The sequence below is a fragment of the Copadichromis virginalis genome, linkage group LG1 (genome assembly GCF_057382275.1).
Source record: "Copadichromis virginalis isolate Kocher_CV1m ecotype Utaka linkage group LG1, C_Virginalis_male_GT1.1, whole genome shotgun sequence".
NCBI lineage: Eukaryota > Metazoa > Chordata > Actinopteri > Cichliformes > Cichlidae > Copadichromis > Copadichromis virginalis.
This window is the reverse complement of record NC_140618.1, coordinates 36,536,666-36,553,743: the sequence shown is the minus strand read 5'-3', so window position 1 is coordinate 36,553,743 and position 17,078 is coordinate 36,536,666. Positions and strand designations below refer to the sequence as shown.

The window sequence follows — 17,078 nt, the reverse complement described above, 5'->3', positions numbered from 1 at the left end:
GGTTGCTGATCACTCGATCATTTTGCAATAAAAATGCTGTCCTGCAGCAACTAGAGGAATTTATCTTTCAAATCTGTGAGGTTCTGGTTGAACTCTGACTGTAAGTACTTCATTGGAATTTCTTTTAGGGGTGGGTTTGTTTCTGTCTGCGGGTCCACGCTTTGTGTTTTCGCCCTTTATGCGCTGATTCTAAAGCTGTTAGTTTGATGTCTCTCCAAACAATATTGACCGAACCAGCAGCAAAAGAAGATCCAAACTACGCTTCACATAAACATCGTCATGTTTGATGTTTGTCGTTCTTACTTTTACTGTTTTGCTTCGACCACGATGCACAGCTCTCTCTCACTCTCTCTCTGTATCAAGAACAGTTTCCCGTCTAAAAATCTGTTTTCTTCATTATTTGCTTGCTTGTTACGCACAAGTCTACCGTTGTTTACAGCTCTGTCGGCCGAGGTTTTTTTTTTCGTTTTATATACTTCCGAAAAGAAAACCTAATTTCTGCCGTTCAATACTGAACAAATTTAAACTTTTTAAAATTATGCAAAACGCTTAGCCGTGTCGCTAATAAAACCGCTGTAACTTCAGAGGTAATGTTCATGTGTTGATTAATGGTTTTCTTTCGTTTTTTGATGTACTGCAGAATATTTTTATAAAATCCCAGGCCAGGAAAACCTTCATGTTTTTCTGTGTTTTATCTTCAGCTACTTTGACACAAAGGCATCTGCTGTGATGCTCACACCTTTGATAAAGTCTTGCGTGTGTCAGCTTCCTTTTTATAGATACAAAAATATGTAAATGTACTGATCTGAATTATAATATTTCTGACTGTCAAAATTTCCCAGATTCAAATAGAATTGAATCGAATCGAATCGAATTAAATCGAATCGTGGATCGAATCGCTTGGGGACCCTGTGAATTGGAATTGAATCGATTCTAGAAATCAGTGACGATACCCAGCCCTAATTTCTTTGTATGTAGACGGCAACAGATTTTTTTCACAAACAGACTGCATATAACTGCCAATTCACTCACATGTCCTATTCCCATTTTCATGCTTGAACGCATGACATTTCTTTGAGGTTGGCAACTGCACACGAGTAGTTACAGACACGGGCCCTTTGAAGAAAATCCAATTATATAAAACAGTGGTTGTAACAATTCACTTGGGTTATACAATTTGCCCAAATTTCCTAAAAGGTAAATTTATTAGCAGGATAATATCTAGTAATTTTGTGTTAATTATAAGGAAGACAGGCTCAGCTGTTGCACATAAAATTGATTCATTCTAATTAGCTATTAGCGTAGACTAAAGAGTTGTTTGACAGTGCACATGTAATGGAAATTTGTTGTGTAATATAAATAAGATATAGTGCAATTGTGGCTTGTGTGCTTCTTGTGCAAGGATGAGTGTGTGCTTGTTAAATGGGAACACACAGGAACCTTTGGCTCTTTCAGACTGAATCAGCACTGAACTGTGGAGAAGAACACAATGCACCCGTTGCTAACAGGCAGTATCTTAAAAAAGCAGGGATTAGCAGGCTGGGGATTAGCATGCAGTGAGTGTGCAGGTGTTCACTGGCATGCAGGGGAGTTCAATTGCATGCTGAGATAGCTGTGTTTTAGAGTTTCACCTTTCAACTGTAATATAGGTGCAAATTTAATTTTAGGAATGGTGGACAGGTAGAATTTGTTTTCAGAGCTTGACATTCATGGATGGGCAAGTCTGATAGAAAAATGTGAGGGAAGTTTGCTTGGGCTTACAGAAGGTCCAACTGAACTTACGGTCAGATGTTTTGCATGTACTGCTGATGTTTTTATTATTATGAGAAGAAAAATCAGTAGTGCTCCTTTTCTTCTCGGCTCATTGCAGCGGCATGTGAGTATTACACATCATTAGTTTTAGTTGCAGTCCTCTTTAATGTACTGCACCTGAGCTACTAATTAACCATCAAGCCTGGAAAGCAACATCAGCAGTGCATTTTTCCTGGAGTTTGGTTGTGTGTTCATGTTTGTCATTGAAATCATAAGTAGATTTAAGCAGGAAAAAATGCTAACGAGACAGTCTGTGGCTCTTGTGCTGCAAGCTGCATGCTCAGTGTGTCATCTGCTCTGCCTGCAATGCTACACTTACTGCTTTATTGCCAAATTTGATTAGTTACATCCAGATCTTGTGGAGTAACAGTATTCCAAGACTGAATGCAAATCACCAGGGGACGTGTCAGGTCAAGGACTCTGACTCTCTTCATTAAAGATGACAGACTAATAAGAGAAAAAGGGACATTTCTTTTCTCAGGAATGCAGACTGTTACCGATCACAGTTACCTGACAGAGGGCTCTGGGTGAGGGGTGCGTGTCGTCGTAGTGCCCGTTTGAACTGCGCCACGCCCAGTATGACATTTCTTAGCTTCATCCACAGGAAGTATCCTCCTCTGGTGCTGGAGGGCCATGTGCTCTCCAGTACCGCCTGGGCAAGGAGCAGGACAAAGAAAATGAGGACAGATGTGAGGATAGGATGACATCAGGAGGGGAAACAGATTCCTATCATATCATGAAAAGAAAAATGTTTGCTGCCAAATTAATTCAAAAATAAAATATTTTCATATTCTTCTCCTAAATGAGCGTGACAAGTCTGATGAGCGTCCGACTTGATTCAATTTATTTCGACTGAATATTTTGAAGTGACTGAACTGAAATAGGACCGATCTCTGTTCCATATAAACCCATCTTGAATGAATATTTCATCAAAGGCATTAACTGCACTGGTATTAGATCTACAGTCACACTCAAGATCAGAAGAGCAGAATTGCAGCTGTTGGTGACCAAGTCACGTTCAACAGGCTGATTGGGGGGGGGGGCTCCCTGGAAAAATAACAATAATAATAAAGAAAAGTGATACGCAGCCGAACAGAACTGGGTTTATCACACCGTCGTTTTTTGTATGCAGGTTCAGAAGATTTCATTAAATAAGGTCGCACTACTGAGCTGTCAGCAGTGACAAGAGGGCTAGAGAAGAACCACATTTTGTATTCAAGGAAGAACTACTTTTTAGGCTGAACTGAATGGCATCGATGATGATATCCTGAGCAACATGAAAAAAAAAGCTTGACATTTTGTGAATTGTGCTTCGTGAGGGTAGTTGGAAGAATATGACCCTCATATTGCTCCAGTAAATGTGAAGCTACAGGCAGCAGACCGTTTAGTTGGGCTTAGTTTAAAAGAAACAGAAGAGCAAGTGGAAATGATACCCCATTTCTGCCAAGGGCTAAAAGAAAATCCCTCTGCTAACATCTCTGGAACTCATTAATTAAAACACTGCAGCTGTTTGTAAAGTTCATCACCTGCTGGTTCTAGTTTCATACTGACAGTTGAACTGGCTGAAAACAATATCCCATTTTACATAATTAAAAGATAAATGAGATTTAGTTTTAAATGAGATTGACTGACTTCTTACTCTGATATAACAGTCTGACTATGAACCCAGTCCAGCCTCGTGTAGTGCAAAGACAGATCCATATGAAAGAGCACTGATGACAGAGAACAGTTGGTATGGTTTGTCTAACCCACCGAGGCCAAAAATCTGCAAACATTAAAACCTGTTCAGTTTGCTGCTGTGATGTCAAAGCTCTTCTCACTGATCATGCAATGTCGCATTTATGCTGAATGAAAATCCTTTATTTATTCTTTGACATGTGACATACAGTGGGGCAAAAAAGTATTTAGTCAGCCACCGATTGTGCAAGTTCCCCCACTTAAAATGATGACAGAGGTCAGTAATTTGCACCAGAGGTACACTTCAACTGTGAGAGACAGAATGTGAAAAAAAAATCCATGAATCCACATGGTAGGATTTGTAAAGAATTTATTCGTAAATCAGGGTGGAAAATAAGTATTTGGTCACCTCAAACAAGGAAAATCTCTGGCTCTCACAGACCTGTAATGTCTCCTGTAAGAAGCTTTTCTGTCCCCCACTCGTTACCTGTATGAATGGCACCTGTTTGAACTCATCATCTGTATAAAAGACACCTGTCCACAGCCTCAAACAGTCAGACTCCAAACTCCGCCATGGCCAAGACCAAAGAGCTTTCGAAGGACACCAGGAAAAGTATTGTAGACCTGCACCAGACTGGGAAGAGTGAATCTACAATAGGCAAGCAGCTTGGTGTGAAAAAATCAACTGTGGGAGCAATCATCAGAAAATGGAAGACGTACAAGACCACTGATAATCTCCCTCGATCTGGGGCTCCACGCAAGATCTCATCCCGTGGGGTCAAAATGATCATGAGAACGGTGAGCAAAGATCCCAGAACCACACGGGGGGACCTGGTGAATGACCTGCAGAGAGCTGGGACCAAAGTAACAAAGGTCACCATCAGTAACACACTACAACGGCAGGGAATCAAATCCCGCAGTGCCAGACGTGTTCCGCTGCTGAAGCCAGTGCATGTCCAGGCCCGTCTGAAGTTTGCCAGAGAGCACATGGATGATACAGCAGAGGATTGGGAGAATGTCATGTGGTCAGATGAAACCAAAGTAGAACTTTTTGGTATAAACTCAACTCGTCGTGTTTGGAGGAAGAAGAATACTGAGTTGCATCCCAAGAACACCATACCTACTGTGAAGCATGGGGGTGGAAACATCATGCTATGGGGCTGTTTTTCTGCCAAGGGGACAGGACGACTGATCCGTGTTAAGGACAGAATGAATGGGAGATTTTGAGCCAAAACCTCCTTCCATCAGTGAGAACTTTGAAGATGAAACGAGGCTGGGTCTTCCAACATGACAATGATCCAAAACACACCGCCCGGGCAACAAAGGAGTGGCTCCGTAAGAAGCATTTGAAAGTCCTGGAGTGGCCTAGCCAGTCTCCAGACCTCAACCCCATAGAAAATCTGTGGCGGGAGTTGAAAGTCCGTGTTGCTCGGCGACAGCCCCAAAACATCACTGCTCTCGAGAAGATCTGCATGGAGGAATGGGCCAAAATACCAGCTACTGTGTGTGCAAACCTGGTAAAGACCTATAGTAAACGTTTGACCTCTGTTATTGCCAACAAAGGTTATGTTACAAAGTATTGAGTTGTATTTTTGTTATTGACCAAATACTTATTTTCCACCCAGATTTACGAATAAATTCTTTACAAATCCTACCATGTGAATTCATGGATTTTTTTTTCACATTCTGTCTCTCACAGTTGAAGTGTACCTCTGGTGCAAATTACTGACCTCTGTCATCATTTTAAGTGGGGGAACTTGCACAATCGGTGGCTGACTAAATACTTTTTTGCCCCACTGTAGGTACAGATCATTGCATGCTCCCCTGCCCTGGGCAACTTCAAGTATTTCATTTATTTAAATTAAATGTATTTATTTTTTTATTTTCAGTTTAGTTTTCTATAGCTATGGATCACCTCAGGTTCTGCTGTTTTTTTACTTTTTTATATGGAACTATATGAATTTAATAGGGAATGAAGGGCAGAGTTAATATTTAAGCATGCTTATGCAGATTTCTCATTCCCATACTTGGACTTCAAACACCTACAGAAGCATAAAAGAGGAAGAAAACCCACCTGTAACTGTGAACACAAAGCTTGTGCCAGAGTACAACTCTGCCACCTCCTGCCTCCAGGCCATCTATTTCTAAGGGAAAATATGATCCTCTCAGGTGTCAAAACACTACCCTTAGTAACCTTTACTGCAGCCTTGCCTCTTGACAGTCTGCTCCCACATCAGCCAATTTACTTTTATGCTCCCTGGTTCAGCAGACCAGGGGCAGGTTACAGTGATAACAGGGATGTGGTTCATCCTGACACCTGCGGGTGATCGCACACCGTGTCACACAACCTTGGGGGTAAGCCGCAAATGTCAGCGATGTTTTCTTTTATCTGAATCTGAGTGTCTGTTTGCCATTGTAGCCATTGCTACAATGAAGTGCCTCTGCTTTGTGAGTGCCACCAAGAGACAGATGATTTTTACTGACTGTGCAATGAGCACAGCAGTGTGATTATCTGAATGCAATTATTTATGCGACTGCTTGTGAATCATGAATAAACAATCAACAAGGTTGCAATCAGTATGCCTTATTATCATCCAAATTCCTAAGCTATGTTTATCCAGAAGATCAAATTTGAGAAACTGCATTCAATCTGGGGCTTCAGAGGTCACTCAGAGGTCATTTCCTCTCTGCATCTTAATCTTTGCTTTTATTTATTCCTTCAGTCATATTAAATATGACATTTACTAAAACAAATACTTTTTTCATAATGTGGCCGGTAACCTGATTGATTTCTACAGTAACCAATTCTCCAGACTTTTATTACTCTGCCTCAGTCTGCACATTTATCCATCACCGCTGACAAAAAACAAGTTTCTTATTTGACAGTCGCTCTATAAATTGCCAGTTGGCTGTCATTGGTGTGTCCATGCACTAGTTAAAGTTGCAGTAAAATCAGCAGATTATTTATAATGTGCGAACAAAACAGATAGCAAGCTCAGGGGAGCAGGGAGGACAGCAACAGTGTTTGCATGTCCCAGCATTCACGTGGATCCGTTAGACAACGCAGAGCAGTTGATATCAGTGAGAGTCATAGCCTATCCATTTTTAAAACAACAAAGTGTAAATTTGTTGATAGATTAATTTCACACAAGTTCTGCCTTCATTATCATCAGCAGTACCACTGTACCTTGTTATAGTAACCATACGTTATGGCGTTGGGGTGGACTCCAGCCTTCTTCATCTCAAAGAGGACCCTCACTGCCAGGACAGGCTGCCCATACTGTCCACACAGCTGCATCAGAACCCGGTAGCAGACCTGCATGTGGATTGTTTGGGCAGAAATACTACAGACTGAAAAACAGACTGTGCAAGTGTGTTTGGACATCTTGAATCAAAAGACTGTAAACAAAATCTGCCACTGTTTTTAAACTGGATGTGATGAGTGAGGAGTGGACGACTGTGTAACTGAGGCTGGCAACTTTGTAATCACACAATCGAGCAATCAAGGATATCTTTTTTTTTATACTAATGGTAAATAAATGGTAAATGGCCTGTATGTGTATAGCGCTTTTCTAGTCCGTAAGGACCCCAAAGCGCTTTACACAACCAGTCATCCACCCATTCACATACACATTCACACACTGGTGATGACAAGCTACATTGTAGCCACAGCCACCCTGGGGCGCACTGACAGAGGCCATGAGTACCATCACATGAAAAATTAACTTCATGCTGTATTCCACATGATCTAAAACTAGCAAATGAGTCTATAAACTCATCAGAAAAGTGTAGACTTTTCTTTCCTTCCCGACAGTTAGAGAAAATACATGTTTACGGCACTTCTGTACTGGCTTCACTATTTAGATCTGGAGGCTTTGTCAAAGTTTCATACACAGTCTATGATCAACAGTTAGCAGGTAATTTGGGGCAACAGCTGATGTACCTCATCAGGGGGCTGTAGCTTCTTCGCCTGCATCTTCCTGAGGACGTCGTAGGCTGTGCGAAGCGCTCGCACCTTGGAGTGGCACACCTTCACGTATGCTGGCAGGCAGATGAACCACAGGCCGTAGCAGTGACGCAGCAGGCACTTGGACCACAGCTGAGGAATGGATGAGTACTTTTTAGCAATCTTCTGGGCTGATTTGATCTCCTGTGGATGAAAAATAGAAGCAGAAATTATGCATAATTCGGTCTCGGGGACATGTCGAATTCACACAGGAGATAATGGCAAATGAAAATTACCTACGCTACTGTCTCATGTCAGAAAAAGCTGCAAGGAAACCATGTCAACAAGACAAAAACTTCTACTTGCATCTTTTTTAAATCTGTGGATTGCTTGAAGATGTTCAGTACTGTGTGCTTAATTATCAAGTATCAACTTTAAATACTGACTCTACAAAAGGAAATGTTTTTTGATGGTCTTACTTGCTATCAGCCTTGTAAAATTTTGGAGATTCTTGGAGCATGTTTGGACGTGTAGGTAAAGCAGCATGTATTTTTGCCTTATTTATAAGCATAAATAAATCAGTATGAAAATCCAAATGAACCCATAAATTGCAGTGTTACAAAAAACATGTTTCTGTTGTGCTGACCTGCTTGGTGCGTCTAAACATGGGGGCAGGGCTGGTGGGACAGCTGTGCCTGGCAGCGAGGCGGGAGGAGGGCGTCTGCAGACCCTCCATGGGGTCAAACAGATCTAAACTCAACACTGGGAAACCATCATACCTAATGAAAAACACACATTCACACATTAGTGAAAGAGGGCACACAGTTATTTACATGCATACAAAGTGGGTTGGCATCCATCAGGCTGGAGCCTAAACACCCTGTGGGGAATGGTTGCTTCCAAGGTTAGAGTGACATCAATACAAAACCTTTTTTGTAATTGTCTACAAAGAGAGCTAATAAAAAAATGTGGAAAACTGCTGGTCATTATGGATTATGATTGGGACATAACTTAAGTGCTTCTGAAAAAAAATAATAAATTATTCAGAATGAGGCATGACTGCAGAATACAAATATTCAGCTCCACACGGTCCAGCAGCAGAGTTCAGTCTTGGTCCTCACTTTGACAGCTCAACTCCTGCTGGTCCTCAGTCAGCTATTGAAAAGAAAGAACTAACCAAATTGAAACTTAATCTATTGTTCAGATTTTTCCCTGCTGTTAGCTGTGAGAATTTCCAGTTCATCTCAAGGAAGGACATCTAGTAGGAGGATTGTACTCAGCAGCATATTTGTATTTCTTTCCAAATTTAAAACAAATATTACTCGTCATTTGTGCACAACATTCGACTTTGTTATTCAAAAATGTCATGCAAACAAAAACATGCAGACATCACAGAATGAAACTAGAACAAAATACTATATACACCATGTGCACAATTATTAGGCAAGTGAAAGATTCATTTTACTATGGAACAAATCCAGTCCTCTCAGTCAAGCCAAATTGTTAATAAACCTAAAAACCTGAATGTTTAACAAAGGAAATGTTACACACTCTTTTGTTTAAAACCCAAATTTTCCCGTCGTACTTGTTTATTTTCATTTTGTACAGGAAAGATAACACACTGTACAATACCTTGTGCAATACTTTTTGTAAATAGTCAACAGTGCAATAGACTCAATACTTGAAATGTGCAATTCACTTGTATTTTTATTTTTTATTCCTATTTATTCTATTTATCCCTTTTGTATATTTTATTTATATTTGTGTGTGTGTGTGTGTGTGTATATATATATATATATATAACAGTTCTGTAACTGTAACTTCGGTCGTTGCTGTGCTTTTTTTGGAAGTCGAATTTCCCAGAGGAACCCACCCGAGGGATTAATAAAGTTCTATCTTATCTTATCTTATCATTTAATTAGCAAAGATAACATAGGCAGTCAGCCTATGGATGAAAGATGACTGCCATCAGCCTTTCATCCATAATCTGTCAATTTTTTTGTGCAGCAGCAGCCACAACCTGCCAAATGCTTAAAGAGGTATACTGTCTTCCCTGTTTGTAAATCTTAAGCTTCAGAAGGGCTAACAAGGAAGAGGGCTGTGTCATTATTATCATCTTTGAGACCTTTACTGGGTAGCCAAGCGCTGGAGTACTTGTTTTCATGCAGTTCAATGCACCATCATATGTACTCAACAGTCTTATTAAATGCTGCTAACTTTTTTCTGTACCACTGCTTGAAGAAAGTATCCTTTAGGACCTGGCAATAGGTTTGGGAGTTTATTTTAAGTTCATCTTCAATGGTGCAACTAGCTCATCCTTGATAATAGCAGCCCAAACCAGTGCACCTCCTCCACTTTGACTCTTAGTACCCTTTAACCATTCGTGATCGAGTTATGATCCCATCTATCTGGTCCATCAAGAGTCACTCTCGTTTCATCTGTCCATACAGCCTTTGAAAAATGTGTCTTCAGATATTTCTTTGCCCAATCTTAACATTTCTAACTTGTGTGTCTTGTTCAGTGGTGATCGTGTTTCAGCCCTCCTTACATCAGTCATGTCCTTGAGCAATGAACATCTCGTAATTCTGGACACTCCAGGTAGATTGCAGTTCTGGAGTACAGTGGTACTAGAGGATAATGGCTTCCTGGTAGCGTCACTTTAATCCTTAAGTCTCTTCCAGTTAATTTGCATCTATTCTATCTATCTATCTATGCACCCCCATTCCTCCATTGGAAATGTAACTGTACTTCCATAAGTACAGTTTGTACCTGTAGCATAGTGGATGCTCCTCTCCCTCGGGCAGAGGAGGCAGCTCTGGAGGCGTGATGAAGACTGTGTGCTCACTACGCTGGGATTCATCAATCTCTATAAGCCGGGTCTCCTCCGGCCTGTCGCTGTCCACCTGCAGAAAAGAAAACACAAACATGAAGGAATGTGTGCAGGTCGTGAGACTGTGACCTGTCATCTATGACACCTGAAGGCAGTATGAAGCACCCCGTCTGACAGATCGGAAATTCCATATAGATCTTGATGTTATGGCCTATAATAAGTCTTAGCAAACATATCTTTGCCCAGTATTATTCCAAAACAGCTGATTCTGTTGGCAGGCTTGTTACAGAATGAGTGTCAGAGCTGAGGAATGATGACAAAGAGTGACCTAGATTTTACTGCTTCCCTTTCCTTGCTTTTTTAAAGGATTATTTTTATACTTACGTTTCATTAGCAAACTGTTTAATGGCAGAACACAATATGACATCTGAGTGGAAAGTATCATCAGAATTGTTGTTATAATCATTACAACATACCAGAAGGGACTCAAAAATAACTATAATTACTGTTAGTGGTTTAAATGCCTCATTTCATGACATTCAATGTCATTTTAGCCCATTAAGGAGCTGCTCTTCAACTGAGTTGAGAGTCTAAGGGATAGAGGTTGTAATGTAAAGTACAGATTTTGAAGCCTTGTGTGTCTTAATATAACAAGGATACAAAAATAAAACTGATTTAATGTGACTTTGTTAAGTATTGGTGTTCTTGTTCAATTGTATGTCTGTTGTATTAGTGAGCAAATCCACTGAGAGTCTCAAATTCCTTGCTTGGCCAAAAAAGCTGATTTTGAAGTAAACAATGCTTTGAAAGTTTGAAAACTTGGAAGCTAGTTAAACACTGACATTTTTTCCCTCCTCATCTTTTCCATGTGTTTTTACTGTTTTCCATTTGGCTGAGGTCAGTGTCACTACAGCTATCATGAGCTGATACCTGGACCCTACAGAGATTGCACAGGCAGTTTAACTCCTCCAGCATGGCACATCGATACCTGCCAAGGTTTGCTGCCTATCCCAGCACAGTCTCAAGACTCCAGTGCTGGGACAGTTAATCAAGGAGAGCTGGACAGGGCCATAGGAGGTCCTTAACCCATCAGCACGACTAGTATCTGCTCCTTAGTGCATGAGGGAACGGGATAAGCACTCCCAGAGTCCTACAAAAGGGACCTCCAGCAGGCACGTGATGTGAATGTTTCTGAGAAAACAATCAGAAACAGATATGACGTTCATAAGGGGGGCCTAAGGACCCAGTGTTCTCACTGCCCAGCATTGACCTAACTGGCATTTGTCATAGAATACCAGAATTGCCAAGTCTACCACTGGCGCCCTGTGCTTTTCAAAGATGAGAGCCTGAGCACATGTGACAGGTGTGAAAAGGTCTAGTGAAGCCGTGGAGAACATATGTTGTCTGTAACATAGTTCAGGTGATGGGTCAGTGACGCTCTGGGGAGGCATATCCATGGAGGGAATCACAGACCTCTACAGGCTATGCAATGGCACCTGACTGCCATTAAGTACTGGGGTAAAATCCTTGGACCCATTGTCAGACCCAATACCCAATACTTTTGAGTATCAGCAAAATTGACTAACCTGCTGAATCATTTTTCACTTTTGGGGTATCCTTAAATTCAGCCCTCTGCAGTTTGTTCATTTCTATTTCTATCGAACAATGTGGCATCCTTTCATTCCTAACACGTTACTCAGTCCATATCAATTCCATATTGTGTAGCAGCTTTATAATATGGACTGAATATTGTGTTTGCAAAATAGAATGGACAGATGGATGCACAGACAACCCAGAGGGCTGTGGGCGCAGAAGCTCAATAAATACAGAGTAAAGATCACTCATCCCACGCAACAAGGACATAAACTCAGTCAACACCCTCTCCTCCTTTATATATATCAACGGACACTGGAACAACTTTTCTGTGCAAGCCATCACCTAGAACAACAGTTAGTTCAGTAGCTTTCTATTCAGTAACACTGCAACTCAATTTACAACTCTTACAGGGTTAACTAGAGTCAACATCTGTTGTGGTCTGTGTCTGGATTTATCTGACATAAATGGTTTAAAGTAAGAAAAGATGAGGCAGAAAAAACAGGTCATTTGTCGATTCTTAATGTTCGCCTTGAGGCAGCTGCATCAAACAAGTTGATTTGGCTGAAGTTATTCCCCATTTCAAAGTGAATACAAAAAAACATTTCTATGAAATCTGATTATTTTGGGATTGTGTTAATGCATTCACTATCTACATATATATTACCTTCTTTTTCTTTGAACAATTTTTTCATAGCATACTTCAGCCTTGGAAGACCACCTGATTTATTAATATACAAGGACCATGATCAGTTTGATTTACACATTGAAAGATGAGCATATCATGCCAAAGTCAGCTTAAGGTATAAACTGGCTCTATAGAATCTCTCATAACGGTTTGTCCCACTGTCAGTCTGTTTGGCTCAGATACATAGCAAGGAGACTACACTCAGCATTTGGTGTTATGTTATTGTAAGGCTGAGTTTCCAAGACCATATCTACAACCGTATCTCTTTATCGAATGATAAAAGATTATAGGTGCCCACTGATGGGGAAAAAAAGGTGTTCTGATTTTTATTAATGAGGCCAGAAACAAATCTATGTGGGCAAATGAAACAACAGCATAATGGTCCTCATTTATCATTTTCATCAGTGACATTTGGAGTTAGTGCAAAGATTTTACTACAGCCATACTGGTAGGGCAGACAGATAAGACAAAGTGAATCTTAAATCAGAGGGTCTGAGCTTTATGGTGGATTTAAAACACCCAGTGTCACAGAGGGAAGCATCGTAAATTGAGAAGTGCTTAATGACAGGCTTTGGCGCTACAGGCAATGATTTTCTTCAAGCTGGAAAGAAGGGAGGTGAAGCACTTGCTTAAAGTTCATAATTTAGTCTAGTTATTCAGATGGTAATTAAAGTTTGATAACAACCTCAGTCAAAGCAGTGGAGTGTGGGAGTGTCTCTTCCTTAGTGCTGTCTAAAGAAGGCTTTCATTATTCTTCTTTTGTCCATTAAAGAACATCAGAGGCCAACATGATTTTCTGTGCTGCTTCTATGGGCACATTTTAAAACACAGGAGTAAAAGCAGGAGCTGTCAGTTTTTCAAGGGTTTCTACAAACCCCCTTAGGTAAGATGTAGATGAGAGAGTTTGGTAAGAGTATAGCGACAAACCCAGTGGAGAGGGTTTTTAGGATTTTATATTGCTTTGTACAATAGCAATGCTGCTAGCATTAGCCATGTGGCTAACCATGATTAGCAATACAAGTCAGAGCATCAGTGTTCCCTGCCAAGCAGCTATCCAAACATATCACCACCCAGAAAGCAGAACTTGTACTTATCCAATTCACATCCAAATTATACTAACTCTGTGAAAAGCCAAGAAGTGTATTTTCCCAAAATGTCAAACAACTTCCTTTAAATAAACACTCTGTGACTTCGATGTGGCACCATGCTCCCAAGAGGTTCTTTCCGTCCATATTTTGGATATTTTGAAATTCTGCTGTGAACTGTTTCCAGCTATAAAACAAAACATTCAGGTGGCAGGAAATCGGGGTATTATAAAAACTACTGGGAGCACGTATTTGCAGACACACTCCACATTCAAAAAGTAACATTAGTTTTTACCAAAACCCTGAACAGTTTCAAATTCACGGAGAGCTGTCTAATTAGGGCATATGGACAAATGTTTCAATGTGATGAATAGATGAGAAATTTAGAAAAAACTGATTTATCAATCTCTACATGAGCAGTGCTTCTTTAATAATGTGTATACCTTTTAAAGAGTTACTGTTACCGAGGTCTTAATACTGCATGTAATACTGCATAGAATCCCATGACTCTTTGTTTGATATTATCTTTCTTGCATAATTACTACTAGTGTTTTTGTCTTTTGGATTTAATTAGTTTTGCTGCTACAGCAAACATCTTGCCCTCAGGGATGTGTAGACTTTAACCTTATCTTCATGTATGGGACTCCTGTGTGTGGGCTGAGAGATGCACTGCGTTTTGTCTCCTAGAGAGTAGATAACGTCATCCACATTGCCACAGTGCAGAGACAGTTTAAGGGATTTAATCGCCCGTAGAAGTGACGCACAGGCTGCATCAGGAAACACAGGCTCCAGTGCAGGTCTGGGAAAACAGGGAGGGGAGGATGTGGATCCTGGCCTCTGTATTCACTTCCATTTTGTCTCAATTACAGCCAGAGCACACACACACACAATGCAAGGACAGCAAAGACTATTTCAAAGTCAGTTATAAATGTCACCTGCAAAAACCAGTGACCCAAAGATGCGACTTAGGAAGCAAAGCGGTTTGGTAGTCTTTAAAACAGCAAACACACAAAACTGAACCACAAATATGGTCTGATACGGGGACACACCCCATGAGCACATGAGGTCAACCTACTCAAAGTGCTCCCAATGGAAAAAAGGAGATGGACTGAGAGCAACTCCGAGTCTTTACACTGTCACACGAAAAAATGTGAGCCTAGTGGAAGAGCAAAGAACTAACTTCAAGCTCTGTTAGCGCTTCAGAAATCACTGAAGCGCTAAAAACCCTTACTCACTAGACTCATGAAAAATTGAAGGAAGAAATCTTCGCAGAAAACTGCACACATGGATTTTCCATGATACGGTGCATTCACTATCTCGGGACAAATTGCTGTGGCAGCAAATTTAATGTGGATGTGGGAGAATTTTCATTAAAAATAGAGAATGTGTAAAAAGGCTCTACAGCTTGGATCATAAGGAACTAATTTAAATGACACAAGAATACGTGGGCGGGATAACATGAAAGCTTAAATCATATCTGTATGGCTGGAGGGTTTTCTAAGAGCATTGAGACAAAGCTGTTTCCAATTATGACTCAAAATAATTTGGTTACATTATGAGTATCATGTAGTAGGTTTGGGCCATATTTCAGTCACAGGGTATGTAGAGGTATTTAGAGATCTGGCTGCTACGATTTTAAGCACCATCATTACATTGATGGATCTCAATTAGACTGGTATGGAGTTGTTGTATTGAGAGCATGCATTGTAGTGCAGCAGTAGCTACTGATGTATCATTCAAGTGAGCGCAGAGAGCTGTTAAAATACAATTCCAAACAGTAAACATATTCTACTTTAACAATACATTGTGAAATTTTTCACTAAAGAAGCTAAAACGTCCAATTTGGACATGCCCCTAGAATTTCCTGATCAGTTTAAATTAAAACTTGTACCATCAACTAGTCAAAAAGTAAAAACTATCCAGAGTGCGGCTAATGTTGGCAGTACTAGCACCAACAGCCTTCTTTCTTTGGAAAGACAGGAAAGTGAACATGATGTTGCACAATAAGCTGTAATACCATTTAGAATAGCTACAGAGCCAAATGTTATCTACTGCAGTTTTTTTTTTAATCCTATTTCTGATGACAGTGAAGGCAGCAAAGGTTAATTGTCTGTCTGCTAATTCCTCAAATCCATTGCTACAATGACTTCTATCTAAGCTTTTAGGGGTTCTTTTCATTTGCTGGTTGTTTTTTTGTGGGGTGTTTTTTTTTTTGTTTTTTTTTGTTTTTTTACACACCATCATCACACACCATGAACCCTGTTGAAATATCAGGAAGTAATAAGAGTATGAAAAAGTAAAGACCACCCAAGCTTACCATACACCATGCACAATTCCTCTATCTGTAAACAAAATGTTTCAGGATAGGTGAGAATAAAAATAGACTTACCTTGCCTCCTTTATCTGCACCCCGCTCTGAATTGTAAAGCTGTTCACAAGTGGAGGCAGAAAGGAAGAGAGAAAGGGAAACTCAAGAAGGTTTGGTTGAAGACAAGTGAAGTGACACAGAGAAGAGGGAAATCTGCTAACACTACTGTAAGTGGAACACAGTGGGGGTCCACTGAGAAAAGAAATGCCAGAAAAGAAAAGGGCTTTTTTCCCCCCTCTACTGCATCAAAATGAATATGTATGCATGTGATATAGCATTCTCTTGTATAAAATAAAAAAGCTCACTTTATCCACACAGTCGTCAAAGAAGGCCAGGCTGGCGTCTTTGTCACTGACAAAGGAGCACTCTTCGATAAAGCGGATGAACATCTGGGTCTTCGTCATTAGGGAGTAGAACTTCTGGTGTGAGCGGTCGCGGCTCTTCAAGAACCCTGAGGGGAGAAACATAGATGAGTTATTAAACATGGTAGTAACCTTACTTTGCCGAGATCTAACATGTCAGTGTAATAACTGAAAGATGATTTGAGATTACAGTGGGTTTACCTTTATAGAAGATCTCACTCTAACTTCTGAAAAATGGTGAGCAGTCACAAGAATAATTTAAAGACTTCTTCAAAAGGTGTGTGAGTGTGTGGTTAAAGAACCCATTATTCTAGAACAAGCTGTATGTATACTGCATCCATTTGTCTTGGTTTGGATAATGCAAGCCACAATGTTGTTAGTGTAATGGCCAATACGGGATGTGCAACAATGTGGTGAAAAACTTCCATAATAGATGCTGAAAGCTTCTAATAAGTCACTGAGTAATAAGTCACTGCTGTTATGAGACTCAGAATAGGATGGATGGTTTCTGGCTCACAGCACGGATGTGGAAGCCAAACACTTCCTGCAGTTGATAAATATTTTAATCATGACCACTTGCAATTTGGGCCTGTTCAGGTCAGTTTCAGGGTAGCCTCACGATACCATTCTCTATGTCCTTCACTACATTTTAAAACATTGGCCTTAAAAATTAGTCCGCTTACCGATTACTTAAAAAAACAACAACAAAATCTTTAA

General features: G+C 40.4%; 1 protein-coding gene across 7 annotated transcripts in view; it reads right to left on the bottom strand.

Annotated features, from left to right (window-relative positions):
* The window catches only part of LOC146719166 (C-myc promoter-binding protein-like), an 85,587-nt gene that overhangs the window by 20,317 nt on the left and 48,192 nt on the right, over positions 1-17,078 (bottom strand). For 4 of the 7 annotated variants that reach the window (XM_085460996.1, XM_085460992.1, XM_085461006.1 and 1 more), the window contains 7 exons: positions 16,305-16,450; positions 16,021-16,059; positions 10,205-10,338; positions 8,082-8,214; positions 7,433-7,639; positions 6,677-6,805; positions 2,323-2,464 (listed from right to left, as the gene is read on the bottom strand). In XM_085460996.1, coding sequence (XP_085317122.1) covers positions 2,323-2,464; positions 6,677-6,805; positions 7,433-7,639; positions 8,082-8,214; positions 10,205-10,338; positions 16,021-16,059; positions 16,305-16,450 — 930 coding nt within the window. The remainder of the gene's footprint in view (positions 1-2,322; positions 2,465-6,676; positions 6,806-7,432; positions 7,640-8,081; positions 8,215-10,204; positions 10,339-16,020; positions 16,060-16,304; positions 16,451-17,078) is intronic. The other 3 variants (XM_085460999.1, XM_085461010.1, XM_085461017.1) reach the window with 1 other exon arrangement.